The 21,746-nt window shown below is 44.6% G+C and overlaps 1 protein-coding gene across 8 annotated transcripts in view; it reads right to left on the bottom strand.

Annotated features, from left to right (window-relative positions):
* CACNA2D3 (calcium voltage-gated channel auxiliary subunit alpha2delta 3) overlaps positions 1-21,746 on the bottom strand; it is a 931,957-nt gene that overhangs the window by 186,277 nt on the left and 723,934 nt on the right. For 5 of the 8 annotated variants that reach the window (XR_006695842.3, XR_010585145.2, XM_045384857.3 and 2 more), the window contains 4 exons: positions 10,645-10,728; positions 3,207-3,278; positions 2,886-2,947; positions 1,434-1,501 (listed from right to left, as the gene is read on the bottom strand). Coding sequence is in view for 4 of the 8 variants with exons in the window: in XM_045384857.3 (XP_045240792.1) it covers positions 1,434-1,501; positions 2,886-2,947; positions 3,207-3,278; positions 10,645-10,728 (286 nt within the window). In the remaining 4 variants the exon portion in view is untranslated. Of the gene's footprint in view, positions 1-1,433; positions 1,502-2,885; positions 2,948-3,108; positions 3,279-10,644; positions 10,729-21,746 lie in introns of those variants that run through there. The other 3 variants (XR_012431274.1, XR_012431275.1, XM_074032505.1) reach the window with 2 other exon arrangements.

The following is a 21,746-nucleotide window of genomic DNA, read 5'->3' as shown; positions in this document are numbered from 1 at the left end:
TTAATAACCTCTCCTTCTATTGTTCTGATCATGAGTTGTTTCTTCAGTTTGACCTCACATGGCTTAGACATGAATTTTCTGGCTTAATGGGCAGTGATGTCCACAGAGCCAACATGGCCCATAGAGCCAGAAAATTCTAGAAGTGAAAACATGATCCTGAGAACACATCCTGGAGAGTGTCTTGCCCAAGTCAGAGTTGCCTGTGTTCTCTGGTGTGTCTCTGGGAAGACAGACCACACGGTTAGCTCTTTGGTGGGCACATTCTGCGTTCTGCCCAGCTCACAGTGAGCCCCTCTAATTTCCTTTCCGCCCCCATACAATCTCACAATTACTTGGGAAGCACAAACCAACATCCCTGAAACAACATGGGCAGGGACCATTGGCAGTAAACCAGAGGCTATCTAGGAGTTTGGCGTCTCAGGGAACATTCACCTCCTTCCTCATGCCCTGTGGCATCACCTGAGAGCGCTGTGGATGGCCCAGCTTCCGGAAGCTCACCACATGCGTGTATAATCAGTTCTGACCAATTAAAACTTGGCTTATAATTGACCTTCCTATTCCTGACTGTCCTCCCTATGGATATCCAGAAAGACTACTGCTCTGGGCCAACTCCTTCTCTGTGGATATGCAAAACCTAATGTGCAAGTGAGTCACTCAAGGCAACTCAGGGAGTGGGGCCCTTCAGAGACGATGTCTACCACCCCGTGAGCTCCTAATGCTGGGACAGGTAACCTCTCTGAACTACCGGGTAGTTGGGAGAAGAAAAGGACAGCACGTGAGACAGCAATTTTAAAATTTAAAGAGCTATCACAACTGCTCCTGTTTGCTGAGAGTTTACTGTGCCTCTGTGCTTTATGAAGACAAGAGGGTCTGGGAACTTCAAGGTGCTACTTACTCCCTCTGACCTATGTAAATCATTTAAATGGTCACATTTCCCATCGCAGCCAGGGGTGCCATGAAACACAAGTGAAATATGTGGCTCAACTGTGTAGGAGAGACTAAGGCTCTCATATCTCTGTTTTCATGGTTTCCCCTGGGCATGAGTTATTTCATAAATTTGTATTTCTCCCAAGTACCAATTTTTATGTATGAGAAGAATATAGTTGAGGGATGATTCCTATTTACTTATATTCTGCTTTCATCCACAAAGCTGTTAACTATGAGTAACTCACAGTCAATAGCATCGTGGATGAAAGCAGAATATAAGTAAATTAAATCACAACCCTGAATTAGAATTCCTGCCATTCTGAATTCTAGGCACAACAGAGAAGAAGAAGGTATTAAGAATATCAGGTAGGCATTTGTTTGAGTGGGATGTCCAAGGGACTGGTCAGAGGTGTGGACAGATGAACAAGTTCTTCAGCTAACTCAATAGCTGGCTCCCGAGCTTTCTGCCCACACCAAAGGATAAGACGAGCCAGGCAGCATCCTACCTTCTTCGATGGTTACATTCCCTCGGAAGAAATATTTCCCATGACCTCTGGAGAGCGCCACACCTAAACTGTGCAGAGAGACAAAGCAGATCTTGAAATCCCTGGCATCAACTCGAATAGACTTGTGGGCTAACATTTTTTAATTTTTCATTTTTCACATTTCCATTTTATAATCTGTAAACAATTTTTCCAACTGTTTACTTTCAAAACCCCACTGATTATCACTGGTGTTGGTTTTTCTTAGGTTCAATCAGCTGCTTCAAAGTCATTTCTGATTGGAAATGCCAGCAGCAATTGGCTACTCTTTGTGTTTTCAGAGTTGTGGCAAACTGCTCGCCCTTCCAGCAAGCCCTTCTCTCAGATGCCCTCCCAAGGACTATGCACCCTGCTCTTTATACACCCTTGCCCTGCATTCAGCCAGAGATGGGTCTCTCCATCCTCTAGAGTTTGGGACTCAGGAAATTGACCCCTTCTCAAGGGCAAAACCAAAAACTTCCTCTACCACATGAGTGTAATCGCATTGGTGTTGCAGGCTTCTTTGCCCAATCCTCTCCCTGGTCTAATAGGTTTTTCACACTCACTGGTTTGATTTAAGATCCATTCTGTTTTTGTCTAAAGCAAGAGACTGTGTTTTTAAAACACAGTCTCTTACTTTAGAAAGACTACTTGGCAAACCCACTTAGCAGCTCATGTGTTCCTTGTTTGCTCCTGGTTCCACATGGAATCCACCCATGATCCTTGGCAGTTTAGGACAACAATGCTAGAATTTATTTTTCAGATTATTCTATAGTCAGTAAACTCCTTCTCTCCTTAGCCCTGAGACACCAGTTCAAGAACATGAAGCAGGCCTACTGAAATAAATTTTTACAAAACGAATTACAACACTAAGTTAATAGTAGTGGGAAATTTTAGAATGCTACATACACATCTGAAAGCAGGCAATGAGGCAAAGCCATTTTTCAGGACTGTTACAAAGAGAAACAACAGGATTCAAAAGTAGACAAGCACACAGGGACAGTTCAGAGAAATGGAAACAGAGGCACAACATGTAGGGATGGATATGCCACCTCCAGGTTTGAAGGATTGTTTTTTTTTGGTCATGGAAATAAAAGGTGAAATGGAACTCACAAAGCAGCAAGTTCAATGGTTAAGGACCCTGGTAAACCTCTGCACTTGTCTTCACCCTTAGCGGGAACCCCCAAAGCATAGTTGTTTGACAATGAGATGCAAAGCCACGGCAGATTGAGTGAGTTCTCCTAGGTGAGCCTGAACCATCTCCCCCCCTTCTGGAAAACAAAAGCAGCCTGGGAAAAGCCCCTTCCTCACTCTTTCCAGCCTTTTGGCAGGGTGTTTGGTTATCTTCAGATGATGAGCTCTGAGAGTGTCAGCAGGTTTTGTACAAACACAACTGATGGGTCTGATGGAATGTCCATGTATTATGGTCAGCTCTACCTGAAAGGAGTACCCTTGATGTCTGTATAATAGTAGTCATTTGTCATCACCAAAACCCGTTTCTAGATTGAAAAAAAAAAAAAGTCGTAGAGAAAAGAAAACATGGTTAGTCTGCTAAGTGACGTCTTCAGAAATAAATAAAAATAAATGGACACACTATGATCAGGTTAACAGTACTACATGAATCTTGTTTGAGATAAGTAAAGACAAGAGAAAAATGATCTCAGCGAAAGATATTTATTCCAGATATAGCTTTCAAAGCTAATTTTTCACAGTGGTTTGTTTTAAATTAAGCGGCAAAAATGTTTGAGAAAAATGTACCCCTTTGTCCACTGTCTTCTTCACCTCCATGGAAAACTTCCCCGTCTTTCGATTCACCATAGCATTTCTCAACTAAAATGATAAAAGAAAAGTGTGTTAGTTCTTCCCTGGTTTATCATGTAAGCTGGACACCTTGTATCCTCAGTGTGCCGTGGAGCCTTATACCTCGAAAACAGAGCTGAAGAAAAAACACCCAACTGCTCGTGTACAATGGGAGACAGGCGAACAACGATAAATAAGTGACCTTCATCTTCAATTTGGGGAGCTCGTGTAAACTTCAAGACAATAACAAAAGAGCCTCGACAATACTGACGAATCCCGGGAGTCAGAGAGTGAACTCCTGGAGACCTGCTAAAATGCAGAGCAAGAACGTCTCTGGGGACGAGGTACGTTTTCAAAAAGGGTACTGATTTGTCATGGAGAAATCACTTTTCAAAACATAATCGAGTTAAAGACGTTTTCCTACACAGTAGTTAAAAAAAAAAAAAAAAAAAAAAAGGCCAAGCATTTGGAAGACAGGGGTTAGGCTTTCCTAAGATGAATCATCTTTAAATGCTCCCTGAGAAATCTGGGTCAATTAATGACCTTGCTGATGAGGCAGTGAACAGGAGCGACCCTGTATCTGATTTTTGGAGGTCCCGTTTAGGAGCAGTGAGCCTGGCTCTCCTCCCCCACCCCCGGCTGACCTCATCTAATTACATGTGGCCCTTCCATGAGTTCAGAGGAGGACAGCAGACACGGTGATGAAAGATGTGCCGTCATGGGCACCAAGGCAAGACGACAGAGAAGGCCAGTTAATGGAATAGGAGCAAATGCTGACATGCCACAGCCTGTCAAGAAAGGTTCTCTCTCCACCCCTCTCTTGTCTTTTTCATCTTTGCCCCTTTTCTCCTTTGAGGAGCTTGAGTAAGATCTGGCCGATAGAAAACTGCAACACTAGCAAGCAACCTAAATTTGATTCGAGGCTGTGTAGATTTGGGTTTGCAATCTCATCTTCAGTGTGAGTGAGTAAACGCATAATTTTTAGCTGGAGGCATGTATAAAATAAAACATATATTTTACTCTAGATTTTTTTTAACAACACATAATGGGCATTTCTGGAAATATTTTCCCATTTTAACTTTTGTGGTTTTGGACATGGAGAGCTGGTCCTAATTAAGTCTACTTTCTAACTTTTAAAGAACGGCTCGATTTATCTTTAACATGGTTTTCATTTTTCCTCTTTCTGGTGCCTGCCTAAAGCCATTTGGGACCTTCTCCTCTCACACTCTCCAGGCAAACTAGAGATGAGGTAAGCCTCTCTGTGTCTCCATGGCACCCCGCCCCCAACTCCCAGTAGCACAGAACAATCAGCATGGGGGTCTGGGAGTGTCCAAGGCCAGGGTCACTGGTGCCTCCTTTAGTCTTGCTCTTTTCTGAAATCATAACGAAAACAGGTTATACTTACTGAACCTACTTGTGAGGTAGGATGGCACTGTAGGTAAGAAATGGACTCTGGAGTCAGAGCTTTACGATCTTGGCTATCTCGATCACTTACCATCTCTGTGACTCAGTTTTCTCTTCTGAAAAATGGAACTAATGCCAGCACCCATCTCATTAAGTTGTAGTGAAGACTGATGAGTCAATATTTAGAAGAGTGCCTGGTGCCTCCTAAGCACTCAATACGTGTTAGCTATCCTCCATCATCACCAACACCATAGTCAACAGCATCTTTATCATCGTTATCCTCATTACCATCTTCCTCATTTTCACTTAGTGTCAGACACCTTTCAGTAGCTTAAGGCATCAGGATTCGGACTTGAGTTTGCTTGACGCAGATGCCCAAACTCAATGTTTACCTTTCCAAGATAAACTTTTTGACTTTTAACCGTGTAAGAAATACCTCTTACTCTGATGATGCCCCTCTCATCTCCTATTTTAGTAGACTTCGCTGCTATGTTGCTCATGAACCACTAAATGGATTTTGTGACCTCTCTTCCAACTCCCCACGTTGAAAATTGCTGCTCTTAACTGCCTGTAGGTTTGCATAGACCAAAACGGAGACAGCCGCAGGTAAAGAGGTAAATCACGATATCAATGTTCAAGTTTTGCCACTGACACAAGCCAGCTGTCTCGTGACCTCTCTGTGGCTCACTTTCTTTCTGTTCATTCATTCTGTCTAAAGTGTTCATGAGTGAGGACTCCCAGACCCGAGGGATCCTGTCAGGTGCTATAAAAACGGAGGTCATCAGATTCCTATGAAATTCAGATACTACTGAGAGATACTACTTACTGAGCTCTTACTGAGCTCTTACTGTGTGTCAGGCACAGATTTTAAAACCCTCAAACTTATCTGCTGAGGTGCTGTTATTATCCCCATTTTACAGGTGGAGAAATAGACACAGATAAGAAGTTTGCCCAGGGTAACGAGGCCTCTGCCTCTTGAGCCCATGCTCTTAAACTCTGCTTCCCAAATCAGAAGAGAAAGCACTTGGACAAAATTAAATATTTTATAGCATTAATATAAAAATCATATAGTATTTCTGAGCTTTTAAAACACCAAATAAAATGTTTTAAAAATTGACCATGTCATAGTCTGAGGTCCTAACTTCGGCAGACTCTTCTACAAGCTCTAAGTACTATGATCTAGGGTTGACGGGAAGGTGGTTTTCTCCTCCTTGCCAGAGGAAGAAAGGGAGTTTGATGATTTAATAGACTGTCCTGTGAGAATACAGCATTGTGAGGCTGGAGCATTCTAGAAATGTCACTTTTTTATCTTAGGAGGCTGTGGCTTGAGAAAAGGAGCAAATTGCTCAGAATCACAGTCAGTGGCACCCCTAGGTTGTAAGATGGCAGAGGAGTCCTGAACACAGGCCAAAGTGATGGGGAAGAGCAACGCAATCTGTCCCCACCTAGGGCAGGGAAGGTGTGATGTTCGCTGCTTTGAACTTGCCACTGCCTGGATTTACGACAGTGAACAACTGGAAAAATGCAAACGGCCTGGCAGAGGAAAATTTCCAAACAAGTTTTGATGTGCCCATATGTTCGCATATTATGTAGTCATTAAAAACCCCATGTGCAGCTGTTCAACTTAACACATAGAGAAAGGCAAATTAAAACATCAGTGGCATACCTTGATTTTTCCATATCAGATATCAAGCATCTGCAAGTGTGATAATGCAGTAGACATTAAAGCAGCTTGTACCACAGTGTACTCAATAAAATAAGAGGTAAAATCTCCTCAAGCTGAAAATACTTATCTGGCGACAGTGATAGCCTCTCTACTCTCTGAGAACTACCCTTTCCCCTGGGCCCTGCACTGTCCGGTTCAGATGTGCTTCTCCAGAGCCCCTGGTGAATCTGTCTGTCTTCTGCAGTGCTGAAGCTGCAGCTGCTTGGATAACCACTCAAAACACCCACTTTCCTGCCAACCTCGTTACAGCTGGAAGCCATGTTTCCTGTTTCATTGTTAGCCTGCTACTCTGACCGGCCATGTTACAGCTCATTAAAGCAGCTTTCCCCAGAGGTTCACTGGCCACCTTAAGTTGTGTGTATGATTATGGAATGATAGCTCGTGCTCCTAATGGTGGCTCATTGTCCACATTAGAACATGAGTCTCACCCTTTCTGGTGCACAGGCAGCCTGCATTTCTAAGCCCCTAATGACATGCAACCACGGACAAGCTGGTGGATTAGAGAGGAAGGGAGACACAGTGGATAAACAGGTCTGTCATTCCCAAGCAAGCATTGAACCAGCGCAGGAAAACAGACTTGGGCATGGAGAACCTGTACAACATTCTCTCTCTCTTCCTCCTCCCCTATGGGTCAGCCTGGGTTTGGAGCAGGTGGGGGAGTGTTGTGATTAGTTTGGGTGTCCAGAGCTCAAGCATGAGCTGGAGACACTCTGGGAAGGGTATAAAAAAGAATCAAATAAATGATTCTCAGAAGGTCTCAGAAATATGCCCCAGGAAAAAGGCTTTTTTGCCTTATAGGGCTTCAGGCAAAAAAGACTCCGGAGAAATTTTCCATCAGAGTCATCACGGGTATGAAGCAATGTAGTTGCCTAGAGGGTAGTAGGGGAAAAAAGGCTTATACCACAACGGAAGGCATTGTAGTTAGATTCAAAGCAGAATCTATGGGGCAGTATTCACAACAATACCATGCAGACAAACATCTGTTTAGCAGCTACTACGTGCAAGGCACTTCCCATCTTTTCGGCACCCCGAAAGGAAGATAACCCATATACTATGCGTCACTGAAATAGAGTCTTCAAGGACTCCTGGACTCAAGGAATTAAGGGCTCTCTCTATGCAATATCCAAGTGTCAAGAGCACGGCTCTGTGGGCCAGGTTGCCTGAGTTAGAATCCACACTCTATGTCCTTAGGCCATTACATCCATTCTCTACCTCAGCTTCTCTACCTATAGAATGGAGAAAACAAAAACACCCATTTCATAGGTTTACTGTGAGAAATAAATAAGTCCACTCATGTATATCACTTAGAATGGTACTGGTGTATAGGAAGAGCTAATATATGGCAGTTATTATTTATATGAGTTTTTTCTATTAGTAGATATAATCACATTCAATGTGGAAAGCTTGGGAATGACTGAAAGTTAATAGGAACAAAACAAAAAAATCATCCTTAATTCCTTGTGCCATCTCTGAAAAGTTACAACCAAAGGATACACGCTATTTTTAAGATAAGTTTCCCTTCCCAGAGGGGATCTACACTGGCGATTCAGACTGGGCTATGCATGTCTCAAAATCCTCTGCTGGCACATGAGTACCCCAAAGATCTGCTCTATTTACTGTATTCCTGACCTGATGCCTAACTCATCCTGAAGAGTGGGACAGAAGTCCTGCTCATACTCCTCTAAATAATTTCAAATTGTTGTCTTTTTTTCTTTTAATTTTAGCCAGTCTATTTTATATGCATTTTAACAGTATATATGAACTTACTTCAATTTTGGAAGTATGCAGGTTATAACTGTGGTTATTAAATTCAGGAGCCTACTTCCTAGAGAAGTAGAACTCACCTTCCAATAAGTTCTCTGCATCCGGGCAGACTCCACTGCTTCTTCCTCAGTGGGCTGTGCTTACATGGTCTTTCCTAGATTTCGATCTAAACCCTGTCCTCTGCTACTCAGGTGCAAACCCCAATGCCCAGCACATGGACATGTGAGATTTTGTGCAGACTTCACAATGATGCTTTCTGTAGATTGCAGAATTCTCCAATTAGTGACGTGCAAATCCCCAGGAGAGAAATGGTGGTTTGGGTTTTCCCAAGTCAAATATGTTGATAGAGAAGAAATGCACCATACTCCAAGGCGAAAGAGACTCAAACCAAAGAGATAACCAGAGACCAATCTGCGTGGAACAAAAGCACCGGACTCGCTTGAAACACAGGAACTCTGAAGTCGGACAGAGAGAACGCAGTCCTGGGTGTCAGGTGGAAGTGAAGAACATGCATGTGAGACTGCGAATCCGATGCCTGTGGCTCCAACAAGAAAGGAAAGTAGGATGAGGAGATACAAGGTGTTCCCAAACTGTGATTACTAAAGGAGACATTCGCTCACTGAAAATTAGCTGGGGCACAGGTGATGACTGGAGTAAGCGGAGTCATACATCTCTTCAAGTAGCACGCAAAAAGGGAGACGATTCAGTGAGGTCACAAACAAGCAAACAAACAAAAATAAATCAACAGCTAAAGTGAAGAAGGAAGAGGAAGGGCAAAAATGGAAAGTCCCCTCCAAAGATTCATAGCAACTATAAATCCACAGGACATTCATTCATGACAGGGTCCCCTGAGGACTGATAAGTCAGAATAATACTAATAATGGATACCACTTATAGAATGCTGTGTCCCCAGAACGGTGCAAGTACTTTTTTGTTTTTCAATCTATTAATCCATTTAATCCTCAGAACAGCTCTATGAGGTCGGGACAACTGTCATCACACTCATTTTCTTGGGGAAAAATAAAACAAAGAACACAAAATAAAACTGAGGTCTAGAGAGGCATGATCACCCACCCAAGCCAAACATCTGGCAAGCAGCAAAGGTGGGATTTGAACCTGGCAGGAGTCTAACACCTGAGTGGCACTCCTCACAACTGCGCTAAGCCAGGTTGGGCACATTTGGTGCAGGACAATCCTGAACTGACCGGATCCTTGTGACAGTGTTTAAGGAGCAAGAAGACAGAAAACTCGACCATGCTATTGAGCTGACACTGTCAGGCCGTTGGCTTGCAGGGAAAAGGGTATGGAGGAGGAAGGAGCTTTTATCAAATGGCAAAGTTATTTTGTCTAAACTTGGGTTTAAGTAGTAGACTTAGTGCAGATGAAGAAGAAAAGAGGTTACATTTCTAAAACAGGTATGGCTCTCGCATTTTACGGGCAAGGATGGAAATGAGAGATTTACGCTAGTTGAGCTGGTGACAAAGTGCAGAGGGTGTGGAAAGAAGGAAAGCTGCAGTAGAAGCACCGTGATGCTGGCCTCATGTTCTGGAAGGCATGAGAACCCAGTCTGGGATTTCAAACGGTTCTCTTCAACATCCCTTTGGAGAGCAGGATGCAGTGAGAGATGGAAACAATGCTAACTCAACAGTGCAACTTAAGAAAGGACCCCAGACGAATCTGGGGGTGGGTAGGGCAGAGAAACGTGGTCTCGGTACAGAGACACCCTAAGAAAAAGTGAAGAGTAGGGACCCAGATGGAAACACCTGGGAAGTTACGATTTAATTAAGGAGAGTCCACCTGGATTCACACAAAGGCAGCCGTGTCTAACAAATCTGATTTATTGAGGAAGTACCAAGAAGACTTGACAGGGTTAAGTCATGGGCATAAGGAGAGCTTTTGATAGAGCACCATAGGCTGAATCTATGTGGGAAAAAGCATGGGGTGCAATTGCAGCAAGGCCGGAGCAGAATGAAAGGCTGGGAAGGTACAGGAAATGGGCAGCCTACCAAGCAGGAGGAAAGTGAGCCTGCAGAGCCCTGGGCTGCACTCTGAATACAAGGGCTGTGCCCATGAGGTCCTGACAGGTGAATTCTTGCTGCACAGGAACCTGCCTGCTTGGCCTGCAGGCACTGACTGCACCGGGCAGAGCCTGCTATTGCCCAGCCAGATTCCACTGAAGATGTCAGGGGCCATCCACTGCGCTGGGAAGGAGGCTGGAGTCATCAGCTGCAGAGGGGACCGGCGTCCGCCAGGGGATGGTTTTAGTAGACTGCACAAGCAGCTGGGGTGGCGGGCCTGTCTGCAACTGGTCGGACTGACCGGCCGGAGAGTTATAAAACTCCACACATGGTACAAAGGCCCATTGTCTCCACGTCTCCACGTCCCTCTCTTGGCCAGGTGTCCCTTCAGTGGGCCTCTTGGCCAACTCCTGGGATCGCCCCAGGTACAGAAGTGGGTACAATGCAGCTCCTTCTCCACGAGGCCTGAAAACAAATCACTTACCACGTCATCTCGGTCTTCCCACTCCACCTCAGAGAGGTCAACGCTACTATAGTTAGGTTTCCTTCGCTTTTTTCCTTCTTCATACTAGCAAGGGGAAGAAAAACAAGAAAAGAAAAGAAAAATGAAAGTCCATGAAGTCTTCAGCCAGGGCAATCTTTATCTTCCCAAGTCCTGTTTCACGGACAGGGCTTTGGAGGGGACCGATGTGGGTGAGAAGCCCAGCAGGGTGACAGTCCTAGGGACTTTTAATGACAGGAAAGTCAAGGTCAGCTGCCTCTAAACATTTGCTCCAAGTTGGGAGAGTAGAAAAGTTAACTCTTTGCTTGATATGAATTTACCCTGTAGACTTCTTGGATTCCTAAACAAAGTGCAGAGGGTGTGGAAAGAAGGAAAGGAGATGCAAAGGAAAATCTGTCCCCTCCTTGAATGGGGTGTGTGTGTGTGTGTGTGTGTGTGTGTATACACATATACGGTATACATGTAAACAACGTAAATTCTATAAATGATAGCAGACTAGTTAGCAGTTGGATTTGTCTTCTCATTGAATGGTGTGTGTGTGTGTGTGTGTGTGTGTGTGTGTGTGTGTATTCCAAAGCTGCTAAAACTCAATCCATGATACGAGAAAGGGCTTCTTACTTACATTTACCAAAAATCTAGTCATATCCCCCTATACTTTATAATTCTCCCTCCTCTACCTTTTGTCTCAAACCTACCCGCACTCCTTAGCTAGGTAGCAAAAGCACTGATCTCCACAGCTGGGGCTGGGCTCAGCATGCTGGTGGCATTTTGCAGACACACGGAACCATCTATTTGTTGTCACACTGGCCACAGCAGTACTGAACTAAGCACGGCTCTTTTACCTGGCGTAGACGAGGGTATTGGGAATCACAGCCAGATTTAATGGCTGTTAGGGCATTTCTCCGGAAAAGCTGATGAGTGCATGAATAACTGGGGAAGTGGTTTTAGTTTTCTCCCCTAAATCACTGGTGTTAGTCACCCTGCAAGCCTACCATTTTATCGACCGGACGTTCTTGTGTCTGGACGTTCTTGTGTCTTGAGGCCTTTCATGCTGGTTGTGGGTGTTTATAATGTAGGAAAGTCTGCCCTCTGCTGCAGGCTAAGGATTAGCAACCCCTTTACACGTTCATCAGATATGGTTAATGGCACACTGGAAAAATATATATGCATGCATACTGCTTTCTTTTTCACTTTTCTCTCCAGATTGGTCATCTTTTGATTTAACTGGAAGGTTCTAAGTAAGATACAGGGTCAGTCTAAGTATTTTAAGACCCCAAAACCATAGGTTGCCACTTTGGACACTGATTGGCTACTGTGGAGACAGGTGCTGAGGCCACACTGGGCATGAAGGAGAAAACTGCCACCCATTTGTTGAACCAGACAAGTGTAAACTGACCCCCAGTGCGATGAGGGGAGGGCCAGACAGGGTCGATCTTGCACCACTGTGGTGCCAAACAGGGCCAAGTGTCTATGCATGCACTCTTTTCTTACCTGTCAACTGCATTTCAGGAACTCTGCGACCTCTCTGGAGACTCCCCCTCCTCACCATTATCTAGGATGGTGCCTAGCCTCCTACGGCCAGTGGGCTCTTACCACCCTGATCAATGGTGAGCCCACCCCCTACTCTTAGGTTTTCAATTAACAGACATTCACGGCCAGTTTTATGACATCAGATCCACTCCAGATGAAGGGGAAGGAAAGTGGTTCCCTCAGAAGCCGCTGTAAACAATAGCAGATTAGCAGTTGGATCTTGTTAAGGAAAGTTCCTGTGTGCATGGAAGCCCTGGTCCTTGTGAGATGCAGTCTTGGGCTGAACAGAAAGAACAGGAACGAGACCAACCGGAGTTGTCAGCAGTGGTGCCTTGCCCCTCAGTGTGGAGGAGTGCAGGGAGGGATGGTCGTGTCCCCCTGAGGACTTAGAGTCAGACAGTCATTCTGGACCTCTGTTGCCTAAGAACCATTACTGAAACTATTAGGCACCCCAGAAACTCACACAGCCCAGATCGTGAACTTCACAGGCAGAACTTTCATAATTTCTCGGGTAGCCTGATGCTGGATCTAAACTGTCTATTCAGAGGAAGTTCTTTCTTTGGTCACTTCAAAGTGCTTCTTTATTCATTTATTCAATGCGCATTTATTGGACACCTACTAAGTGCAAGGCACTAAAGATACAAAGTCAATTAAACAGCGCTTCATTCTTTCCCAAGGACTTACTTGTAGTTTATCCTTAATTCTGCTTCTTGAAGGTCAATTTATTGCCCATAATGCATTTGGGAAAACAGGCTCTCACATGTTAAATAAATTAAGCAACAACTTAAATAAGATCGCATAGCTAGTATGGCAGAGGACACTCCACCCACCACCAGCCCCTGTCTAAATTTTCATGTCTAAGTCTCATGTTATTTCAACCACTGTTAAAGAGCTTTGAAAAAAGACTACAAGCTCCAGAGCAACAAATGCTCCTTCGTCCTCAAAAAAAAGATCCATGCATCTTTTTCAGAGGAGAAGGTCACAGTGGCTCTGCCATGTCACACCACTCATATCCAGCTACTCCAAGCTTCTTTCCTCAGTTGCAAATGGGTAAAAACAATAGTACCTCAATGGCAAAGAAAGCTTGAGAGTATTAAATGAGGTATTGTATGTAAAATGGCAAGCACATTCCCAGACACAGTAAAATCTTTTAATATTCAGCTAGCAAGATTCCTGAGAGTCATGCATTTCGTGGAATGACACGCTCATTGATATTAAAATTGGTTAATATCTCATTTTCCTGAAATGAAGAAGACCGTTCAATAATTTTACTGGCCACCATTCTGCAAACCATAGGCAGAGAGAAGCTGTTTGTTGACTATGATGGTGTCAGACAATCACATTCATATGTCTCTAACTGGTGTGTAGCTTACAAGTTTGAACTGAAGACTCTCCTGGCAGAAAAATTCATACTTGTGCTAAAGAACCCAAGTCATTTTAGATGGTATTTGGCAAAGGTGGAATCAGCAGATAATTACTGACTTCTGATCCTCCCCAAATGTCTTTACTCATTTTTTATAATCTCTCAATAAATACAGGACATTGCACCAAAAAGGTATTCAAGATATTTGGGATGATTAGAGAGTGATGGAATAAAAGATTTCCCATCATACTAGCTCATGAGACACCATATTCCAGCAAGTCTCTATAATCTAATTTCATGGCAAGCTACAGATAGGGGGTATGGATACTTCCTCTGGAATACTGTTTAAGAATGCCCTTCTACAATGTCTGCTTAGCCAGGTATGGAAAATGGGTCTGAAAGACTTTTCATTTGGGTCTTTATTAAAGAATAAGCTCCTTTAGAATATAAACAGTCATGCAGCAGAGTGATTAATTTGAGTGAGAGAAAAGTCAGTGGGCTGTTGCATAGATATAACAGGCCAAGAGCTATGAGACAACTCTAACATACTAAGCCTAAATCCACCTACCTCTTTTCCCTTACTAAGAAAGTACATTAAAAGGCCAGAGAGTGGCGCTCCATCAGGAAGGTTCCTATGCTTTGTCCTGCCACCACCCATTCCCCACGTTTTCCAGGTTAATCACCTCGGTTTTCCTGTAGGGAACTCCTTGGGCACCACTCCCATTAAGCATAATTCTAGTGAAGATACAGTCATGTGGCCTGATCAGCGAGGGAGGTCCACATCACTCCAGGATGTCACTGGTTCAGAGGTGGGTACATAACCCACACAAATTCAAATGAGATTCAATTTGGGATGCATTCCTGGATTTATCCAGAAAAAGAGGTGTTGCTAAGGTGCCAGGATGGGAACTTCGAATAGCTCATGGTCATCTCTGCCACTACTTGGAGACAGTCTTACTGGGCATGAAGCCAGTGCAGGGAAAGCAGAGAAAGGATATGAAGAGAGTCCTGAAAATGTGGTATATGCACCTGGATCAGGTTGTACCTGAAATTCTTGGATGTTTTGTATATCAATACTTTATCTCCACATTATCCCCCTTCCCTTTTAAAGGCTTTTTTTTTTTTTTTAAAGCTGGCCTAGATCTTAAGCATTGAGTAGTCAACAGAATTCCAACTTATATATATTTAGTGCCTTTATTTTTTTCTTTTCAAATAAACTGCTTTTAAAGTACATGTTATGTGAGGTATTCACAAACATTGGTGCTTTCATGATTATCGAGGAACATGTGATTTATAAAATGCCTCACTACTCTCCAAGATATACGACTGTGTTTGAGCACAGTTGATCTCTCCTTGGCTACTCACCCTCACCCCTCACCCCCATGAGTGACAGAAAAAGAACTAAATTCTCAAATGTCCAACTCCCAGGCCCAGTCTCCCCTCTCCCATGCAGTTTTAAAAGGGGACAAATCCCAGGTCCCTCGGCTCCACAACTCCCTCTTCTTCTGCGTGAGGAGTTGGTTACCGGGGCCTAAGCATTGTGTATGGCATTAGTTAGTGTATCTATAATCTGTAACTTCCTTTGAAAATGTGATTAGCAAATTGCAAACGGTTTCCAAAGGTTTATAAACAGATACTTTGAGAGCCACAGGTAGGTTTGTAGTTTTTGGTGCCTGTTTTATGAAAAAAATCTGTGGGGGAGAATTTAATAAGGAAAGATATTCTGTGCTATAGAATACTTTGAGGTGGAGTTTCAAATAAAGGCCAGATGTGGGGAACACACAAACAAGCCCTTGGCCTAGCAGGATGGGACAAGAGGGCAACCATCCGCGGAGCAAGCTGGAACCAGGACTTGCCTGCAGCCCAGAGCCTTCCTGGCCGTATTTAATGGTCTGGATACCAGCACCCTTTTGCGTTACCTACAGACTGACTTTGGAGGCACAATGGGCTGGACCAAGGCGATGGCCATGTTGATTTAAATAAAACAAAATCCCTTTGCTCTTTCTGTGTTCTTCTGGGAAAGGCCAGAGGAAATCAGCTGTACATGTCCATGCAGCCTCTGTGGAACAAATGCTGTGTGTGCTAGTAATTGATAAACTGTATGTGCCACTCCATGCTGCCAACAGGAAGGAAGGGGATAGAAGGAAGGGGAGATCTCCAACTGCAGAGGAAGAAACTTTGCCCAAAGCTAATGCCACCTAGACATGGGGTGTGGCCGAGGGCTGACAGCCAGCCATTATCTGGGGCAGATGTTTCTCTCCCAGGCAGCCGCAGTCCTCAGCTGGTGAAGACCTTTACGATGTCCTCTAAAGCCCTGTGTCTTCTCTTCTACCTCAGGCTCAAGAGACCATTTCAGGTGAAGGGATGTAGGTACGCCTTACTCCTCTGTATGCAAGAGATAAGGACCAATGGCCACAGGGCACTCCATTCCTTCACTCACTCATCCATTCTTTCTCTCATTCACTCATTTGTTCACCTACACATTCCACAATACTGTTGGACACCTAATATTTCTCAGGCTTTGTGACAGGCCTGGGCAAGCCTTGGAGGGCATGGAAAAGGCACCCAGGGAGAATGAGCTCCCACCCTCATGTTGTTGATCCCAGTTCACTACCAGTGAATCAGGCTTCATCAAGGGAACCCATTTAGAAGGGTGCTTAAAACCAGGGCCCTGGAGTCAGACTCGGATTCTAATCAGTTCTACATGCTGTGTGGTCTGGGGCTGGGTGTGCACGTCTCTGTGCCTCATTTTCCTCATCTGTAAGATGGAGGTAAGGGCACTCAGCTTACAGGGCTGCACTAAGAAGCAAATGGGTATAAACATGGTTTAGGGTATAAACATGGTTTAGCAAGGAGCCCAGCATATCCTGTGTCTCAACAAATACGGCCTGAAAACACGCCCACTCGATCAGTACTAACAACGGCTGATACTGATTGATGAGGTGCGGCAGCCCCTGCCCCGATGCAGCTCACCCCCAGGTAGGAAGTTCCTTCACAGGTAAAGGGGTTCATAACAGTATCTTGTTTATAAATAGCCCAATTCCTTTAAGGAGGCTGTTCGACCTGACTTGGTGCTGATTTGTCTCAAGGTCAAGGCGAAGGCCAGGGGGGCCTATGGCAGAGCAAGGGCCTCCTCCCTTTTGATTCCATGTTGCCAACTGCACACCAAGGCCTCTGGCTGCAACAGACTGAGAGGAGATGGCCCCGGGGAAAGGCAGCCCCAGTGGCCTCTGTCAGCCCCTACTCCCTTGGGGATCAGTAGCGGGAAGTGGGGGGCATGAAGTCACAATCTAAGTACTTTGAGCGTTTGTTGTTTCCTTACTTTCCCCCTCTTATCCAAGTAATAACTGCTCATTGGTGAAAATTTGGAAAACAAGGAAAAGTATACAAAGTGTTTATTGCCCTTACTAACACCATACCGGGGGCGGCACCTGCCATTCTGCCCTTTCCCAAAGGGTAAAAGTACTTTGAATCAGTTACTGTTTTTACTTTTCAAAGTTGTTTCCCTAACAAGGAATTTATAAAATGTAGCAACTAATCTGTTCTGCTTTCCAAGTGACTGCCTTTAGAAAAGAATAAAAAAGTGATTATTCCCCCTCTGGGCAGTTTCCCCCTGCATTTCCCATCATTCATCATAAGGGTGAATGTTTCTGGTGCCAGGCTCTGTGCTAACAGCGGCACGTGTCTCGTTTCATTCTCCCAACTCCAGGTGAGGGATAACTGCTTCAGAGATGGGAAAACGCAGCACCCAGGAAGGGCGGGTCACGTGGTGATGTGGCTGACAGGCAGCGGCATCATGGTGCAGCTGGCCTAACCTTGTTTCTGAGCCTGCGGTCTGGTGGTCACCGGCCCTCGGCGCTGCCTCCCCTGAGGTGCTTTTCTCCTGGCTAATGCAGGTCCTTGGTTCAGATGGCGACTGCTGATGGGACTGGACCCAGAAGATCCATTAACAGTCACAGAATCACACTGGCAGTGAAATCCCACTAGCCGGTCTTGTCTCTGTTACCAGCTGACTCATTTGGCCTGCGCTGAAACTGAGCTTGTTGGCCAGGGATAGGAGAATCAGTGTCATATTAAGAACACCTAGGCCGAGGTCAGGCACAGTGGCTCACGCCTGTAATCCCAGCACTTTGGGATGCTGAGGCGGGTCTGGAGTTTGAGACCAGCCCGGCCAACATGGCAAAACCCCATCTCTACCAAAAAACACAAAAATTAGCTGAGCGCAGTGGCGTGTGCTGTATTCCTAGCTACTCTGGAGGTTGAGGCATAAAAATCACTTGAACCTGGGAGGTGGAGGTTGCACTGAGCTGAGATCGCGCCACTGCACTCCAGCCTGGGCGACAGAGACTGCCTTGGAAACAAAAAAAAAAAAAAAAAGAGAGAGAGAGAGAGAACACCTACAATAAACTGAGTGGCTGCAGTGAGGTAAGCAGCAATATGCTGATGCCCAAGTTACAATATCTTACTTAATTTCACCAATATCGATCTCAGGGCCTCAGGGAACCCTTGTGGTACAGGAGGATATCATTTCAGCTCGGATTTCCACCAAAATGGTGCTGTCTCCTTGGATGTGTGACTCCACGATAGCCCAGACTTCTCTAGACAAGATGCCCAATGGGATGACATAGACATTATGCCAAGAGAAAAATGCCAGTGAGCCTCTGTTCGGAGATGCGATCTTACATGTCACGGAAAGATGAGAAGCTCAGATACACTGCAGGGAAAAAGGGTCATGAGGGTGTGTCAAAAACCAGCAGGAAGGTGGGAAGGAGGCAACTGGGCATGTCAAGACAACAAGCCCTTTCCTTTTTCTAAAAGGTACTGTGCTCTTATTAATTAATGTTTTTAAGCGTCTCAAAGATGAAAAGTTGTATGTGCTCTCTTAGTATGATTACAAAATCCTTTTGATCACTGTAAAACTAAAACAGCTTTGGTATTTAAAAAACAAACAAACAAACAAAACAAAAACAACAACAACAATTAACAGGCTGCTTTGAAAACCGGAATGACCTTTATCTTAATCAGTGTCCTCTGGGTAGCCATGAGTCACACACAGCACTGTGTGTGGGGAGGAGGCAGCTGAGCCCACCACTGTTTTTGTGGGTCAAACATGCTCACCACACAGGCTGGATTTAAGCTCCCATTCTCAAAAAGCTAGTTGGTCTTGCAATAGCAAGCTAGATAGAAAAATCAAAATAGTGCTGAGTAGTTGAGCTGGGAGGAAGCTTTTGTGCCAGCAGTGGGACACAGAACAGGGCACTCTGAAAGCAGGGAGGGAGAGTGGCAACTCCAGACCTCTGCTGTAGGTAAGCGAGTGATGCTGAGAAAAGAATCCTCTCGGGCAAAGAAGAAGGAACACACACAGAAGGAACACACACAGACGGGCATGCAAAATACAGACCCATGTGGGCACCCGGGAGCCTCTGCTCTGACGAGTTTGAGCACTTAGAGGCAAACAAAACCCTCTCTAAAGTCTACTCGACAAAAGTCAGATGCAAGACAGCCTCGAAATAAATTTCAGGGAGGGCTGCATTGAGTTCCCGAACATGGATATATGCCTTCTTCCAAAGCCAAGTTCATAAAAGTCTTCAGATACCGCTGTGTCATTAGAATATCCAGGGTAAAAAAGAGGACCTCTATAATTCGAAAGTATGTCTGTGACATTTGGCAGGTAACTTTTTAAAAAATTTGCAGAACTTCTTTTGACATTATTCCTTTGAGCAGTTGACCATATCAAAAGACTCTTGGGTATGTGGAGCCATCAGACTGTTTTGAATATGAGGGACAATTAGGGACAACTAACTGATTCTAGTTTTGAAACTGCAAAAACATTGACTTTCCTTATTCGCTCAAGTGAAATCTCAAAGTAGTATCCATCAACACTACAAAATGTTAGCTTTTGAACGATGCCGCAGCTAACCATGGCGGAAGAGGGAGTTCTCTCTGTTGTTGGTTTTCCTCCTGTGGTCAGTAGTTCGGGCCCATTGACTCATATCCTGTCACCCCATTTCCAATGCCTCTCCTTAACTCAGTCCCTGGGGGGAGTGAACTCTAGTCTCACCATCTCAGAGATGGCTGAGGAACAGAGAGAGCCTTCAACTTCAGGTTTTTAAGCCAAACGACAAGCAGGGCAGGAAGCTGGCAATGAATTTGCAAGTGAAGTTAATAAAGGGATGCAGGCAAGAGGGAAAGAAATTCTTTCTTCCAAGTCAACTGCCATTACCTGATTATGCCTGTCATAGCATCAACCAACAACCAACAACAGAATGCTGAGCCTTCATCAGGAGTGTGTGTGTGTGTGTGTGTGTGTGTGTGTGTGTGTGTGTGTGTGTAATTTTATTTAGGGAGATGCTTGGTTTAATAGCTTTATTTTGTTTTGTTTTCCCTACTAAAAATTGTTGAAGATACTTATGAAAGAAGAAAAGACATGAAGGGCTCTATCTTTGTGTACACCTTTTCCATGAAAGAAATCTCCCAGATCCTTCTGGCTGAGTCTCTCTCCTTTCTCAACTGGGGTGGCCCTTGTTTTGCACCCCCTCTGAGGATACTGTGCTTTACAGTATAAATATGCATGTGGCCACTTTGTACACATATGCTCTAAGCCCCAGCTGTGTTCCGACTACCAAACTGAGCTGGTTCTCATCCATCATCGGTCCATCCTCTCCACTGGACAGGTGATCCAGCAAAATACTCAGTTTTGATTTTGTGTGTGTGTGTGATTCTCAATTACAGTGATATGTCTTTTTAAAAATGTTTCTGGATGCATGCTGGTCTGAATAAACCCAAGGGAGCTCTGATGTGATTCATAACTCAGAGGACAGCCAAATGTCCCCTGCAAGGCTGAGTTCTCTGGGTCTTATATTTGCCTGTGACCATGGAAACACAGGCAGGAGCTGGAATGGGCGAGTATAATCAGAGAAAGTGGCAGTAAGCCAGGCAAAGCAAGCAGGGTCCATTAAGCTACCATGTCCATTGCTTCTATCTTCTAAATGTCTCTTGGAATTGGATCATATCAATCTTGCCATCAGCTTAGTGTCAGCCACTGTGATAGCCCTGCCCTTGATACAAGCAAGCATCCCCTAAGTGGTCTCCCTGCCTGTACTCTAACCCTTCCAATCCATTCTCCAGGGTCCAGCCAGAGGGATTCTTTCACAACCCAAATCAGATCATATCACTGCTTGGGCTGGAATCCTCTTAGCTCCTCTTGCCCTAGATGATGGCACCCAACAGCCCAGAATTCCACAAGTCCCTGTCACTTGGCCTCTGCTTGCTGTTCTGGCCTTTCTTGCCACTCCCTGCCTCTCACTGTACTCCCCAGCTGGACTGAGCTGGCTGCTAAAAATGTCATCATCATTCTTGCCTTCAGGCCTCTGCACATGCCACCCCATGTTCTCTGAATTCTCTTCACTCCAGTTTAGGGTGGTGGTCAATTTCTGCCAACCCCTCAGGATTTCAACTCCTCCTGGAAGTCTGCCTGACCTGACCAGGTCAGGCTGTACTGCAAATTATTAGCTTACTTGCCTGTTTCCCCACTAGGTCCCACGCATCTTTGGTAAAAAGACTATTTCATGTCCATCATTGGACCACATGCCTAGGACAATGCCTGGCAAAGAACAGGTTCCCATGAACATGTGATGAACGAGTGGACTGAGTAAATGAACAAATTAGTCTATGTATTCATTTAATAAACACGTGCATAACAATGACCTATGTTTTTGGCCTGTTCTAGACATTTTGTAAACATTAACTCATTCAGTCCTCATCACAGTCTCATGCAGTAGGCACTATTTCTTTTGTTCTCCTTTTTCAGTGGAGGAAACTGAGGTCAGGAAGGTTAAGTAGCTTGGATGAATTTCAGCCCCAGAATCTGACCTCAGAGACAGCACTGCTCCATAGAGAACCAAGGACTAGTGAGCCTCCCAGTCTGGAGCTGAAATCACTGCCCAGTGCCTACTTGAGATGTATCCTGAGGACGCAGGAAGGGGATGACAGCAAGGTGACCTATAGTCACCATTAACCAGGTACCTAGAATTCCATACTGAGCAAAGGTGAATTTCAAATCATTAACGCTCAAATGAATCTTCCCTTTAAATATATACAATCATAATATTTATATTTGTATTTGAGCCTGGATAAACATGGGCTTCATTAACATGGGAGTCCAACCCCATATTCATGAAAAACCTGCAGC

The sequence above is a fragment of the Macaca fascicularis genome, chromosome 2, assembly GCF_037993035.2.
Source record: "Macaca fascicularis isolate 582-1 chromosome 2, T2T-MFA8v1.1".
Classification (NCBI taxonomy): domain Eukaryota; kingdom Metazoa; phylum Chordata; class Mammalia; order Primates; family Cercopithecidae; genus Macaca; species Macaca fascicularis.
Note: the sequence above shows the minus strand (reverse complement) of the source record. Positions and strands in the feature narration are given on the sequence as shown.